Source organism: Photinus pyralis, unplaced genomic scaffold, assembly GCF_008802855.1.
Source record: "Photinus pyralis isolate 1611_PpyrPB1 unplaced genomic scaffold, Ppyr1.3 Ppyr1.4_LG3a, whole genome shotgun sequence".
NCBI lineage: Eukaryota > Metazoa > Arthropoda > Insecta > Coleoptera > Lampyridae > Photinus > Photinus pyralis.
In genome coordinates, this window is record NW_022170509.1 from 15,176,023 (window position 1) to 15,193,328 (window position 17,306).

Below are 17,306 nucleotides of genomic sequence, written 5' to 3' on the forward strand. Positions count from 1 at the left end.
ACGTCTACAAGACAAGAACATCTCCAGTTACACCAAGGTACATCGGCTAGTTTCGAAGCGGGTACTTACTCAGATATCTAAAGCGTATACCTAACATTGGTCGATTTATTACGGAATTCGGATTTGAGCAAAAAGTCAAGGAAGTATTATTCTGCGATAACAATGGAGCAATAATATTTTCGAAAAAACCCATGGGTTTTTCACAACAGGTCGAAAGATATTGATGTCCAACCTCACATTGTGCGAGAAATTGTTCAAAGTAAGTAATGGTTACTATGGTGGTGGTGGTAATGGTCTATGTGTATTTATGGCGGGCAAAATATTTTTGCCGAAAAGATGCAAAATCGATCTTTTCTTGGGAAAAATGCTAAACTCGATTGCTCGATGCCCAAGAAGTGGTTCATCTGTATTTCTGGCAATCAACATATTTCTGCTCCAAAAATGTCAAAATCGCTATTGATGTACCGATTTTCTTGGGAAAACGACTTATGGGGTCCAGATGCGAACAAAATTAACTTTGGCATCGACAGATAACAATTTCCATGAAGGCGAAAAAATCAGAGCTTCAGGTATCAATAAAGAAATCCTATCAAGAATAATAGCGGGAAATGCAAGCACAAATGCGTACCAATTTCAAGAAAGACCAAAATACAAATATAGTGACAAAGTAATCGGCCTTCTAGGCTTGAAATACATCCCGTTTAATTTTAGCTCTCATACGGATATCTCGTTTAACTGTTAGAGATACGACAAAATGTTGTTTGTGCAAGTTTAGTAATGGAAACGTAATTCGCAAATGTCGCTTTAGTCAATAACAATTACATAACCACCCACACGTACCAAATAACGTTCCAAATTTCAAGGTTTGTTCTTGTAAGAGTATCTGGTACCTTGGTTGATCCTGTGAATGAATTAACTGCAATGGAACTAATTTAATACCATTTTAACTATTTGAATGCAAAACTAAAAAAAAATTAATTTAATCTTCGTACTATTTACAGCCTTAAAAGTATCATAAAATAAACAAAAACAAAAAAAATTAAAATACATTAAAAACGTGATCAAAAAAAGAATCTGATCTTCATTCAGTCAGCATAGGTTAAAATTGCAAAAAAAGTTTCTGAAACTTTGGTATGTTGTTCGGTGGTGTTTAGTAGAACTACTTTTCCAACAAAATTTCGTGGTGATAACTTCAGGGGGTGGAAAAAAATCCTTGAAATTGTGTATCCGGCACAAAATTGTACTCATAAAAATTAAAGTACCTAAAGTTTCCTTCTATTTAAAAAAGATATGATTTGTTTTGATGGAATAGATCCCAAGGTATGGAGCCTTGAAGTTAGGAATTCTAAAATCTGGAAAAATGCTTAAAAATAGCGCCTGCTGTAGAATTTTGTACGCGTACAATCTTAACTTAATATCCGCGTGGCTGTAACGGGTGAGGATGTAGATATTCTTGCTATATTTACAGCATTTGTTCCAAATTCCCACAAAAATGTCTATAATTTGCAAAAGAGTGTATGTATTAGCGGTCCTCGAGATCGTTTATAATTTTTATTGCTGTCTGTCTGTCCGTGTGCACGATAACGATGTATAGAAACATCCGATCGTTTTGAAAATTGGTAGGTAGGTACATATGTTCTTGGGGATGTAAGAAACGTCGCCATTGTTGTTTTTCAGCTATGTATAGCTGTAGTTGTTATTTGACATCACCTCAACTCCTTATGGAGAAGAAGAAGGTGCGTACTTTATTTAAGAAAAAATATGTTTATGTGTAATACATATTAAAATATCTCATGACTGATGTATTAATACTAGTTGCTGAGGATATTACTTGTGCTCTGCTCAGAACGTCAGGCACTTTTTTTTAACCCTGCCAATGGTAACTCGCAACAGATTAAAATATCAAACTTATTCTCAATTTTGGAATTTTTAGCCTTCAAAGCTCCGTAGCTTGGAATCTATTCCACCAAAATAATTTTTTTTTCAATATAAAAGTATATTTTAGGTCCTTTCATTTTTACAGAGTACAATATTGTGTGTCGGATTTACTGTTAACTTCTAGAAAGGTTCGGAAGTGTTCGGAAACGTTCGACAACTATCGCGAAAGAGGGGATTTGCATATAAGCAAATCGAATTATGACCCACAGACCCAGTTCAGTTCCAATTACGACGCGTTGTGATAAATTGGGTATTCGTAAGTGGTAAATAATATTTTACTGTGATAAATTTATTCATTTCAATACTGTTATAAATGTAGTGTTAATTATTTGGAAATAAATGAACGACGTAATTAAATTTACGTTACAATACCAAAGTTTCAGAAACTTTGCATTTTTTGCAAGGTCTAACACTCATACCTTCTGGACTAATGGCTGAATGTCAAATTAAATGAATTAGTACGAAGTATATGGAGATAAATATCACATAATTCCCTTGACCTCGGATGATCTACCAATCTACAGCCATACTATAGTCTATATAACAGACGTTTTTGTTCGATGTGGAACTTCTCGCATTCTCAAAACAACTTCTCGTGTTCGTATTCCAATTTCCCATCCAAAAAATCTGCGAAAAGAAGCCTCACATACTCACTCCCATTCGGCCAACCTCCGACTCAGCATGCAAACTCCCGACTTCCGATTGTTACAGCGGCTTTGCTCGTACGACTCTGTATTACTCTATAGTTCACTCAAAAGGGACGTATTTCCACGATTTGTTCAGTTTTTATAACAAAAAAAAATTATTAAGATTATAGTAGGTGCGAAAATTAGAAAGCCTGCATTTCCCCTATTTCATAATTTACAAATATTGCCTGTAAGATATATAGAGTGGCTAATAAAGATGGAACAAAAGCGCTGGTGTCAAAACGGTTGGAGATATCGGTTTGAAAGTTTTAGGACTTAAATGAGATGTGTTTGTGCATATTTCTAGCATGAAAAGCAAATTTTTGTCCCGTATGATTTTTGATACGCCCGCCATTATGTTTTTTTTAAGTGGTAACATAGGTCTTGCAACACATCGTTGGAAAGCTTATTTTTTTTCATTACGAATATGCAATAGGAAAAATACGGTTACGCAAAAATTATTAAATAACTACCTAGAAAAACCTAACCAAATAATTCGAAAACTGTTTTGTAGATTGTTTATCGATTCAAATTCTAGAAAGAAGATGTAATACAATTTGTAATAAACTAAAGAGTAAAATTTAAAAATATAGTGGAACTCAAAAAAAGAGAACAATTTTTGTTGTATTATTTACAATTTCGAAAGATGCACAAACACATCTCATTTAAGTCCTAAAACTTTCAAACCGATATCTCCAACCGTTTTGACACCAGCGAAATTTTATTTAAATAAACTAAATTTTTTCGTCTTCACATATGACATATGATCATTGTTATTAATTATCTGCAGTACTTTATCCGGCAACAAGCACACACAAGATTGTTTTTAATTGGCATATTTTTTTCTTTAAGTTGTATAGTCGTTTTGCCTTTAGGTACCTTCTAATATGGGATCTTGTCCACCATCACTACATTCCATACAATATCTGTGGGTAACTTCCATACTACAATGTTAAGGAGGTACCTACCTACTAATTTTATTTTATTGTAAGAAAAAAATTGTCAATTTGAATGTATAATTTTTTACTTCTTTCTTTCTGTTTCTTTTTGTGCTTTGGAAAAATAAACTTTCTTCTTCTTCCTTCAGGTGCACGCGTATCCAAGATTCTCAACTCATAATATCATAGAAGCGATGCTTGGTGCGAACCTTTTTCTTAATAGCTGACAATAAATAATTACAAAATGGGATTCAAGAATTTTGTTGTTTTAATACCATATGCGATGAGTTTGAATTAAAGTATACACGGAATAGCAGCAAAAGTTTTCCCATTTCCAACTACCGCAAACAATTTTTCCAGCCACCGATCTGTATTGGCTGTTATTGCTCGTTACGGCCATTTTACCTTAAAAACGCATGGTTAAAGTAGGAGAAGAACGCTGAAAACGGCGCTTTCCTCAGGCCCAATTTTCACTAAAACATTTATAGTTTGCAAATATTTCCCCTAATCGCTCTTTTCAATGTATACCTACTTATGTCTGTTTTACATATCGTCACTAATCTATCATTAAAAATTGAAAGCTCACTCTCAAGCCCTAAAGCTTAAAAAGTTCGCTCACCTTCAAAACACTCACCATGGAATGACCCAGATACTCTGCGGCGTTATCAGAAATATATAAAAGCTTCCCATTTTGAGTCATCATCATCAGGAATCCACTTAGTGCCTGAAAGAATAGAAAATTAGTGATTGCAAAAATTGGAGGACCAATTTTTAATAGGCTAGTAAATGAATCCATTAAGAGCCGTTATGAGTGGTTTTCGTTGTAAATGATAAATTTGGCCGCAGTATTACCATATTCGCTATCTAAAACTAATTTACGAAATCGGCTTTGTGTCGTTGAAGAGAGAATTTATTTTTGTGTATCAAGTATTTCAAATTGATCTTATAAGGAATACAATCGAAACTTATTGACCGCTTGGAACCCAAGTCCTTGAATAACTGTTAACTAGATTTCTTTAGAGTTAAGATTGGTATTTACAGTTTATTATTTTTTTTGCCTCACATTTGATTGTATGAAATTAAAATGCCTTAGGCCATGGATGGTGAGATCAAGAAATAATGTGAAATTTTCTCGCAGTTAATGAATGCAAATTTGCGATTTCTTTGTCAGTTGATGCCTTCCGATGTCTTCGTGAAAATAAACCAAAAGAACAGACAGTTAATTTCCTGATAATGACGGCGCTTATTTGTAATTACCTCTGCAATTGTGTTTCTCACTTATTATTACACGATATGTACCACGCGTACGAATGAATCGGTAACCATCAGTTTGCGACAGTAGGTAATTGTTGCAGTCAGAGAATCTCCAAAATATTGCCATAAATCGTGTTCGTAAAAACTTCAGTTTTTTCACAGCAATAAATTTTGATTTTCTATTGAATCTATAAAGTTAATCCTCGCATGACTTGAAAAATTTAATTACTAAATTAAGAACATAAAATTTTTACGGTGGTATACGCATTGGAAGTACGTCAATTTTAAGTTTATAAACTGATTAACCATCTCAATTTTCCACATAACTTTCACAAACCTGGTTGTTAAAAATATATATTAAAGAAACGCGAACGAGTGCCGAGCGCGCCTTACCAGAATATAATGCTCTTGCCGTGTAATATATCCTTTAGTGTTCTTCTATCGGATTCTACGATCTTAAGAGCAGAGCATTATGTTAATTTTTTTGGGAGATAAATAAATTAAAAACTACGCTCGTTTAAAAATGCTTGGGCGTATTGAACAGTCAGAGGGTGTGTCGATTTTGACAAGTCAAGGGCGCATTTTTTGTGTTACTTTTAATTTAATTACATTTCACAGTTCTTCGCGATTTTAGTTATTGCTTAATTAAGATTCAACCCTCAATAGCTTTACATTTACTATTTTTAACCACATTTAAAACTCCAAATATACGTAACCGCTTATATAATTAGTTAATTCGATAATTACAGTAATAAAACATTTTATAAAAAGGTATCGCGTTGCCCCATCTAAAACATTCAATGCTATGTATCTTATTTATTATTATTGTTGTTCGGAGAGGATATCAATATAAAAAAAAGTTGTGCCGTTTTGATTATAATTAGAGATTACAGTTTTCCTCTCACTTCTGTCTGAAACAAAAATTGTTAAGGTTGGCTGTTTCAAAAGCTATGCCGTTTATATAAAATATTTAGTGTCGAGATAATTCTCGCACAGACCTATAAACAATAAACCAAGTGTAACATGTTATTTTGGCAGAAACCCACCTATAAATGTTTGTCCAAATGTTTTCCAAATTGAACAATATGAATATGCATACAAGCCACGATATAGGTCCACAAATCAAAAAAATTGACAAATAAATTAAGATAAACCGATTTGTTAAAAATATTTGAGTAATACTGTCGGTTACAACAGGATCTCGATAAAAATTTTGCCTGTTGTCGTTAGGGTTTTGAAGAAAGCTGGTCTTAAGTGAAGAAAATTCCTTTTTATCTGAAGATTAGGTACACGAAGCTCACAAGAAATCTACTAATGTGGAGTCATTATTTCTCTCACAAATACCAAGTACATCAACCGAAATCAGAAATATGGCATCAAACCCGGGGAAGTTTTTTCTGCCTCACTTTGGCACTCCGGAAATTGAAAATGAAACTGCAAATAAGTCATCCTTACAATCCACGGATTTTCACTGTTCCCTCTGTAAAAGGCCATTCAAGAGTAAAACTGGATTTAAGATTCACCTTAATGTAGAATACACCTTACAATCGAACAAGTTTATGATGGAAATTCTTCTTCTCAATGGATTTTACTTTGGATACATTATTAACAGATTTAAAAAAGCTGCTCGTATACTTATCTCCAAAGATTAACAGATGTGTTTAAGACAATTGCCGTCCAACTTCATGGTATAAACTTTTCTACTTCACCTTTGCGGTGTTAAATTTACCATCCAGAAAAAATAAACTTTCTTAAAAAATAATCTAAATTCAGGGATAGAAATAAACAAGAAACTACTTACTATTCAAAAGCTTTATCATCATATTCTGACAGATGTCCCTAGAAGAACCCAGAAATTATTCTCCAAAACCGCAAGATCCAGCACAGACCATATTATCTGATGGTGACGTACGTGCTGCACTACTTTTTATTAGTCTCCCAAGATGTGATAGCACCAAGCAAACCTCTTCAAGCTCTGCGGCAGAAACATCTTCATCCTTTAAATAAGCCTTCTCCTGTTTCTTTATCTTTAAATCATTGCCCTCCCTGTTTACATTCTGAGTCCGACGTAAGAAAGCTTTATCCACCTTTCCCTATGGATCAGCCGGAGGCATGGATGCAATTAGATCACAACATCTGAAAGATGAACTAGAACTAGGCGATTCCGCATATAATTTGATCGCCACGCTATGCTCTTTATGTAACCTCATGTTAACTGATACCATTTGATTAAGAAGTCTGATCGAAAAAGTACGAATTGGTTTGGATTCTACGCACCCAAATTAATAAGAAAAAGTGTTTTCCCCATAAATTTTGGTGTAGTCGATTTTTGGTAAAAAAGGAAGGTTATACACTGCCATTTTTTAAGCCCCGAAAAAAAAATTGTCTCAGATCCACCCGGAAAAAAATTTTCTTATAGAATGTGGCCTGTAGAATCCATAATTTCAAACAGTTCCAAGATTGGGCTACTAGTTCAAAAGTTACAGCCTTTTGAATTTTTTTCGAAATTGGTTTCTAGTCTATAACTTTTGATTGAGAAGTCTGATCGAAAAAGTACGAATTGTTTTGGATTCTACGCACCAAAATTAATAAGAAAAAGTGTTTTCCCGAGACATTTTGGTGTAGTCGATTTTTGGTAAAAAAGGAAGGTTATACACTGCCTTTTTTTGAGCCCCGAAAAAAAAATTGTCTCAGATCGACCCGGAAAAAAATGTTCTTATAGAATGTGGCCTGTAGAATCCATAATTTCAAACAGTTCCAAGATTGGGCTACTAGTTCCAAAGTTACAGCCCTTTGAATTTTCTTTCGAAATTGGTTTCTAGTCCATAACTTTTGATTGAGAAGTCTGATCGAAAAAGTACGAATTGTTTTGGACTCTACGCACCAAAATTAATAAGAAAAAGTGTTTTCCCGAGAAATTTTGGTGCAGTCGATTTTTGGTAAAAAAGGAAGGTTATACACTGCCTTTTTTTGAGGCCCGAAAAAAAAATGTCTCAGATCGACCCGGAAAAAAAATTTTCTTATAGAATGTGGCCTGTAGAATCCATAATTTCAAACAGTTCCAAGATTGGGCTACTAATTCAAAAGTTACAGCCCTTTGAATTGTTTTTCGAAATTGGTTTCTAGTCTATAACTTTTGATTGAGAAGTCTGATCGAAAAAGTACAAATTGATTTGGATTCTACGCACCCAAATTAACCCTAGTTTACTGGCCACTAAAACTTTCAAGTTTACGGGCGTGGGGTGGAACGAACCCCACTCTAACTGTTGCCACCTGCGCGCCGTGTTTCCATGCATAATCTCAGAAAAAAAACTTATGGACATTGAAAGTGGCTGTGGGGTGCGATCCACCCCAGACCTGTAAATTAGGCTTAAGAAGAAAGATGGAGGTACTCGTCCAATAGCCTTTGGATCCACTATTTGAAGGTTGTTAGCAAAAATCGTTTGTTTCAAATTATCCACCGATATTGGAGTGTCCTTATGACCTCAGTTATGATTTGGTACCGAAAGTGTGGGAGCTGGAATCCATTCTACTACTACTGTACTACCAATATAGGTACTACTGAAAATCGCCTTCATGAATGCTTTTAATTGGTTGATCGAGAGGAACAGTTTTTTACCACAATATTACCACTATTTGAATCAATGTTACCGTGATCTTTCCAATCTTTATTAAGGGTCCGAGATTATTTCTTCTCAAAGAGGTGTTCAACAAGGCGATCCTCTGGGTGCCTAGCTATTTTGCATGGTAATTCAAGATATGATAATTGATAACAGTGTTACGCTCGGAACTTAATATATAGTACTTTGGTTGGCGATTACGAAGTCTTCCTAGAAGATTTCGCATCCATTATTAAGAAATCTACTGGACTTGGATTGCATCTCAATTTTAACAAATGTGAATTCTTTTTCGTAGTCGCGAACTGCAAAAATTTATTTCACGAATTGTTTTCCATCCTATTCTGCCTTTTATTTAACTCGATTGTCGTTTTCAATCCCAAAAATTACTCATCTTTATGATTCCACTGTTCAACCCTCACTTATTAGGATTTGTGATTTATCACTCAACGAAAAAATGCTGGTTACAAGGAACTCTTTCCGTTATACCGGGTGAATACTTTCAAACCGAACATAGGGAATTAACATGGGAAAACAGTTTTTCGCAGATTGTTGCTCCCTAAATTAACTTAAAGAGTTCATAATGCCACCATTGGAAAGAAGATTTTTTCCGCGTTTTATGATATGCAAATTATTAACGTGCACGTTGAATTATTATTTTGCGAAATTAGGCAGTCAAAATGTGCACTTGGTTTAAAAAATCACGGTAGTCATGAAAACAACTGTACCGAATTACCAATTCCTAGCATCTGTTACTGCCTTTAACGACGACCATTTCCCTTTCCATCGTCATACCTGAAATACACGTAATAGGGGAAGAAAAGTCTTCATCTTCTCCAGCATAAAACTCTTTGACAATATCTAAACTAAATTCAGTTGTACTTGTATTCAACTAGTTATTTCAGAGCCATTACTAACATTTAATATACATATATAACATTTAACATGGTCAGAAATGTATACAGGAATATAGCAATTTTACAAATAAAGGTCATTATTTAATAGATATTTGTAATGTAAGTCTTATGACCTTTGCACCTTCCTAAATAGTTTTGCGTAACTCCAATCGACGAGCACTTTTGACATTTCATTTGAAATAATGGTCTGTATCAAGTTTGGACTAATTGTCTACTTAGACGGAACTAAGTAAATACATTACTGTAGCACTGTAATTAAAACAAGTTTTAGATTTCAGCAAGAGCATGTGTCAATTTTATCTACTATATGTAGAAGTGATTGGGGGCAGGGGTGAAACACTCACTACATTTTACAGTAGGTACCGGTACGTACATACATGGATCGAGTAGAATCAAAGTCGAAAGGAGATTGATACATTGTCAAAAAACCTTAAGCGAATTTCAAATTTTTTATTATTAAGTGTTGTCAATTTAGGGGTCTTTCGCCACAGATTCTGTGCTACATGTGATTCAATAAAATTTGGGAAACTATGTTTATGCACAAGTACATAAAGTGATCTATGGGCATGCATACAAGAGATGGAAACTCGAAATCTCATTTATTACTTTAGACGTCTTGGATGACAGCGTCTGTGGACTTATCATCGCCATGCACAGTAACAAGGCAGTTTGGATTCATGAACGACAATAGTTACAAGTAGTTTTATGGTATTGGTAACTGTATGGGTGCCTACTTATCAAATGCAAAATAAGTGCAACAATTTAAAGGGAACTAAATTACAGTTTCAACGAATATCAAAGGATTTTAAATGGCTCAGGGTCGAGTTATTGATAAAGGATAATTTTCCAACAAATTAAAGCAAACCGGCAATTTGACAAGGTACTTATTTATATATGATTCTTTTTACCGCCAGGTAAATAGCAGTAAAAAAGTACAGTGCAGTGCCAAAAATGGAGTGGGAAAAAATGTATCACTATGGTACTAAATATCACGTAAGACCATAGCGCTATGGTTTAGAATACCTCACTTAAAATAAAATGGGATAAAACTGACTTTCCTTTAAATTTTCCTATGGCAGTAATATTTAGATGTGTTTGGAAAAAATGTCCAGGGAAAGATTGTAGGGAAGTAAATTTACTGCCACATGAACAAAATACTTTGAACGTGAAAATGTCTATTTTAGTCTGTTATACTTGGGCATAACAGACTAAAGTAGTATTTTTCATCATTATCAAATCATTGGAAGTATAATGAATTTTGAGTGTTTCTCCGTTTCTGCTTGGAGATAAAGGGTTGTTTAAATAACAACACCTAAAGGAGTTGGACAATCGAAAGATGCTTTGTAACGAATGGTCGTTTTAGAATTTGCAAATTTGTATTTTGTTCAGCGTAGGAAATTTAGGTATACATGTACCGCTTCATAGCGAACGCGAATGAAAGTATGTCTGCGATAACAAGAACCGTATTGAGGAAAGCGAGCTTGGGTGCCACGATCTCTTGGAACCTAAAAGTTTCGCCGAACACGTGACAAAAATGCAGGTTTATTATTTCTTTAAAAGGGTACGCTAGTAGAGATAGTTTCGTTCAGAAAGTAAAGTCCGTTTGGGTATTTCTACCGTGCGAGATTCAAAGAGCAAAAGAATTGGGAGAGAGGAAGATTCTTGCTAGAGTTAGGTGCCTTAAAAATTATATTCGAAGTCGTGCGTGACATTCTCTACCTTTGAAGAATCATTCTTAGCGAAGCATCACGTACCACTTTAAGTGCGCTGAAATTGAATTATTAGCGAAGTTATAAAAGCAGGCGCGTGCCATTTTGTGCACGAGAAATTTGATTTCGTTTACTTGCGAGGATTTTCGGTCGGTATAGAGTAGCTAGTCGGCGATATGGACCATCAAAAAATTTTTGCTGTTGTTGATTAGTTCCCTCAGATAGCTTTCGATTAATTCATTTTTGATGCGTTGTTGTTGGGTAGCATTGTTCAGGACAGCTTTACCCATCTGCCGGTGCTCTTGTTTTATGCCATCTTCTCCTTAATTTCCTTTTTTAGACACAAAGGTCCCTAATCTCTTTGGGGTAATTATTTCCCTTGATTGTGGGTTTATCTGGAGTAATATCCCGTGCAGTTTGCTGAATGTTCGTGACAAACAATTCTACTTCTGTATCTAACTGTTCTTCAACTCTTAGCGACACAGACAGAGTTTTCAAGTTTGATTTTAAAATTTCCCCAATCAGTTATTAAACAGTGTAGGTGGAAGTTTCTTTTTGAATGGCATTATCACTTAAGGTTATAGCGTTAGGATAAGAATACTAACTAGTAACTTTTTCTATAAGGCAAACCAATATTTTACAACCAGGAACGTGTAAAGAAAAAGGAATTTGATCGCCTTTGTTTTTTTTAATTATTTATTTATCCGAGTCAATAAATCCGCAAGGTAAAGGGTAACATATTCACTACTGAGCTAGCCGTGGATAAAATAAAATTTTCACAACAAAAGTTTTGCCAGTGCCGTAAGCCCGTAGAGATCCAATGTTATTTTATGCAAGGGAGGTCTTTGACGCCTGTAACTGTAACTAAACTGCTACAGCATACAATTAATTGAAATCAGTTCATAAATTATGTTATCAAAAATCTCTAAACCTTCCCCATATAGTTTTATTCTGTTTTATTATGAATAAAACTATATGGGGAAGGTTTAGAGATTTTTGATAACATAATATATTTCAACCCCCATTTCGAGGAACGATGGATCCAACTCAAAAAAAAAAAAATCAGTTCATAAAATTAAAAAAAAAGCATGTACCAACCTAGTTTCATGCGAATGGGTACTGCTAGTAAAAGAAATTCTATGCTACTAATACATTTTCTCGGCTTAAAACTTCTTTGATATGGAACTCTATAGATAAAAAGGCATTTTTCTGCGAGTTTGGACAAAAATGATCTCCGGTGGTTTTAGGGATCTATCCGAAGATCTCAAACGACTTTACCTTTTCCATAAAGAGTTTCTGGTGTCCAATATTCGGATACCGGTACCCCTCGCCACTTATTATTCACATGCCTTTAAATATAAAAAAAAACTCGTAAGGTTCGGTTTAGAAAAGTAAACTTTTACAAAGGTAAATGAAAGGAAAAGCAAACTGCACGGTGTAAGCTGAATTTCCTTTATGTACCGCTAGCCGGATTATGAAAACTGGAGTGAATATTAAATGTATGCAAACTAACAATATTCGACATGGAACACGTCGTTACGCTTTTAGTGCCGAATCGAAATGATTAATTGAAAGAATAATTAAAACTAAATGGTTACATACAATACTGATTCCTTAAAGTTTCAGCCTATGAAAGGTCTTAAACTATTGCAGCAGTGCAAACTTAGCTGAGGGCGTGCCCAAATCTAATTAGCGATTAATTTTAATTGCTTTGGAAGTGATCTGAATTAGATAAAAAAGAAATAAGAAAAAGGTTGAGATTCTAACAATGAAGAAAAAAAAACGAATCATGATTCGCGTTTTTCAAACACGTTAAATGCAATATACAAATCGAGAAATAAAACCGTTACTTAAAATTATTAGATGGCGGGATTATTATTAAGTAATAGTTCAACCTTCAAAATGTTGAAATTGTTCAAATTGTTAATTTCGCACGTCAGAAACGGAACGAGAGAGGTCAAGATCTTGCTGGGCAAATTCTTGAAGGCGTAATCCATTCCAATCAAATCTTGACACCCATAAATGAATGTTTGTTGTTATCGGTAGTGGAGTTTTACTTAATGACTTAAAAATAAAAGTGAACGGAAAGTCTTCTGCATACGAATGAAACGGCATGTGCATTGTATAAATGGAACCGATGGAGTTGGACGAAGAGGAAGACTATTTAACACGGAAAAGTGGGTCAAGATACGCATGCATGTATAAATCTCAAAGAAGTTAAAACAGTTATATGTGCGATTCTGGACGAAAACGTAAATTGGTGTGCTTTCAGCTTTGGTCCATTATCTAATCGCAAGATATCTAATTTACGAAGTTAAATTTGTCCAACTAAGTTTAGCAATGGTCGAATGCATACTGATGAGTTAGAACGAATTGGGACAGTTTAGTAGCGGAGCAGTAAGCGTACCTTAGCTTAGTATTCTTAGGTCATGGGTCGGGTTAGCCCACGGCTTTGTACATGTTCCATTGGCGTATTATTCTTTTTGCAATGCCTAGCGATGTTTCCGGATTAAATACATAAGCAAGCAGTAGGTACGGCGATTTTTTTCCTCTCCCATCTCGCGACCCTTTTGTCTTTTTTTTGGATTGCTGCAATAAAGACGAGGGTGTAGGTGTACATATATAAACGGCATTAAAATTGTTCTGTTGAACGGGGCGAGTCTAGTTTTAGAATGGTACTTCCATAGAGATCTCTTTGAACCGAGTTCCTTTTGCAAGAATAACGTCCGTGTCATATTGCTTAATCCAAGGTTTAAAACGATACAGTGGTGCATGTATCTGGATTGCCTCACCACATATTGCCATATTTAATGACAGGCTAGAGTGTTCAGATGAAGAGCGGTAGATATTGCGGGCGGGTCCGTGGGAAAGTAGCCGTATACCCCTCGGCTTAAGGTCACGCGCTGACCCCGCGAGTACGCCCCTCGCCTCGCTATTCCGACGATATAGATCCACCCAAGTGCCCTCGCTAGCCCTGCTTTGAGTTGGATGGTGATGAACTGTAGAATATGTCTGCTCTGCATTTGTTCAACTATGCTAATTCAAACATTTTTTCTTACGATGTCTTCATTTGTACCACCTACAAAATTCAGCATAATGATTAAGTAACTCTCTTCCGCCTTGTCAAGCAGACTGCAGAGCACAAACCTATTACGTTTACGATGAAGGTCTAAATGTTTGACAAGGAATTTCTTTTAAAACACCTCTAATGGTCGTTCATAATTTAACAAGCTATAATAACACCTTCGATCGAGCCATTTTTAATCACGGCTGTTTTGTTTGCATGTTACCACCTACGAAGCAATATGATCTTGTTTAAAAAGTTATTAGATAGTTTTCTAATAACTCAACATTTCGTTGCCGTAAGCACTTCGAATGCCTACATTCGCAAAGATATACATTAACATTACCTAGCCTTTTATTTACTAATATACTCGAGATTCTTACAAAACACTCAAGTTTCCCTTTTCAAATGTAGCATTAACATGTAAATGGCGCAATCGAAAAATGCTTGATACGCCGACATAAATTATTAATGAAACAAACGGCACAATACTCGCTCATTAAGAGGCATTAGATGAAGCATTATCTTTTAGACTCCCCATGATGGTACCATTATTAGCACTCCCAGCTTTAAAACTGTATCGCATTAATTTCCATCGTTGAAAATCATAGCCTGTAGCGCGCTCCAGCTTCGTTAAAAACTACAATCTTACTACACGCTCGCGTTTTTCGGAAAATTCATTATATAATCCTCTTATAATTGCATCTTTTTCTTAATACGAATATAAATACTTCTTTTTTTGAGTAACCATTCAGAGACTTGAATAATGGAGATTATATTGGGCACAGAATTGAATCCATTTCTGGACTTGCTAAGCGACAGTCACCTCTCATTTCGCCATCGAAAAACCAATTACCAAATGCAGTTCGGGAATTGGTACATTCTTTTGTTTTCACTATTTTAAACAATATGCAGGTGTCCTTCAGCAAATGAGTTACAGGCTATTCACTCTATTTTGAATTTGTGATTAAAGATCGAAGAGGAAAATTTGGGTTTTGGTTTTTGAGGTGACCCGCATGCACCCAGATGATTCACAGCGCCCTAAAATGTACTTTTGGCGCACTGTTAGACAGTACTGCGTAGAGGTGCAAACTACAATTTAGGGCTGCCTGCCGAAACATGGAAAAATTTTTATAGTTCTACAATTAATCCTCGCATTGAACTAAAATACAACTTTTTTGATGCAAAACATCCTGTTTTAGATAGGGATATTTCATTGAATGACATCCACCTTGCATTAGCTCGCTGTAAAAACAACAAAAGCCCAGGTGAAGACGGAGTACCGTACGAGTTCTACAAAGCACTCCCATCAAATTGGATTTTATATCTGTGTTCGTTTTTCAATAAAATTTTAGAATATCGCGATATCCCAAAATGTTGGGGTAACATTGTTCTTACGATGCTACACAAGAACGGTCCTGTGGATGATTATCGAGGAATCGCGTTAGTAAATTGCATTGTAAAACTATTTTCTACAATATTATTAATTAGGTTGGAAGAATGGGCTGAACAAAATCAATTAGTTCCGGAATGCCAGAGCGGCTTTAGAGGGTCCAGAGGTTGTGCAGATAACATTTTTACTTTGATAACAACAACACAGCTACATCTCCGTTTAAAACGACGCAAAATATATGCCCTTTTTATTGACTTTAAACGAGCATTTGATTCTGTTTCTCATGACCTCTTGTGGAGAAAGCTGCACACCTTTGGATTTTCATCCACAGTGATTTCGGTGATTAAAGTGCTCTACGAGAATGCTAACTTCAAAATTAATAGTAACAACGAGCTAACTAAGGAATTTCCAGTCTCAGTAGGCGTTCTTCAGGGCGAACCTTTAAGCCCTTTGTTATTTTCCGCTTTTTTATCAGACTTCGAAATATTTTTTAGAAACAAAAACTTGTCAGGGGTAAATATTGATGGTATTTCTGATATTCTAGCCTTACTTTATTGTGACGATGCCGTCGTTCTTTCCGACACGGAGTCGGGTCTAAAAAGAAAACTAACTGCACTTGAGGAATACACGACCTTAAACCAACTTACCGTTAATCGCAAAAAGACAAAAGTCTTAATTTTCTCTCGGGGTGGCAGTGAACCAATTAATCAAAACTTCTTTTTTCATAACGAAAAAATTGAAACTTGTAGAAAATATGTCTACTTAGGAGTCTCGTTTACGTCTTCAACTTTTTTCAGAACAATGGCAGAAGACACGGTCTTAAAAGCAAAGCAAGCTTCAGGGATGGTCAGGGGAATTATTGCTAAATCAAACAGGACCAGGTGGTCGGCAAAAATGTCCCTATATAATTCATTAATACTTGGGGTACTACTAAATAACTCCCCAATTTGGGGTATTCGCTACTTAGACATCCTTGAACGCGTTCAAATAGAGTTCTTTAAAAAGTTGTTTCTTTTACCAGCTAACACTCCGGACAGTATCGTACGCCTGGAATTCGGAATAACAAACCTTTCATTTACTATTTTCAAACTATCTATAACCTGGTTAATTAAACTTTTAACAATGAGTAGGGTCAGATTTCCTCACATCTGTTTTAGGCGACAGCTCGCTCTTTTAGATAGCGCCGATCCTCGATACAACTGGGTACGACAAATGAAAGATCTTTTTGCTAAGTTCAACTGTTCCGAACAGTTCATTCCTTCATTAGCTTCACCATTCCACCTTAAGAAAAATAAAAGTAAATTGTTAGATAACTCATTAACAACATGCATCCAACAAGATCTTTTATTTGTTGCCACGTCAGCTTTTCCCCTTTTTTACAACAAATTTGTAAATCCTGGCATATCAAAAAACTATTTACTTTTTAACAATTTAGCTTTCAAATATATTAAATTTATGTGCCAAATTAGGACCTCAAATATACGAAGGTTTAAAGCAACTTTTGATGGTGTTACTTACAGAATAGATCTTACAGACATATGCAGTATCTGTAACAGTAATTCAATATAATCTTTCCAGCATGTATTCTTTGAGTGCGTGCCACTTCGACAGGGTCTAACCTTGGATACGGAAATTGTTAGTAACTGTGAAAACCTTTTATATTTTCTTGATGATATATCAAAAGATAATGTGAAAGCTGTAGTCCATTACTTTTTAAATATTCTTCGCTTGAGAAGCTTTATTTTAAATGAATAATCAAATTTTCTTTTTTCAAATTTTATAATCATATT

At 35.1% G+C, this 17,306-nt stretch overlaps 1 protein-coding gene across 1 annotated transcript in view; it reads right to left on the bottom strand.

The window, feature by feature from the left end:
* The window catches only part of LOC116165628 (neuronal PAS domain-containing protein 4), a 38,783-nt gene that overhangs the window by 14,871 nt on the left and 6,606 nt on the right, over positions 1–17,306 (bottom strand). Inside the window, exon 3 of the mRNA XM_031480223.1 lies at positions 4,182–4,286. Coding sequence (XP_031336083.1) covers positions 4,182–4,286 — 105 coding nt within the window. The remainder of the gene's footprint in view (positions 1–4,181; positions 4,287–17,306) is intronic.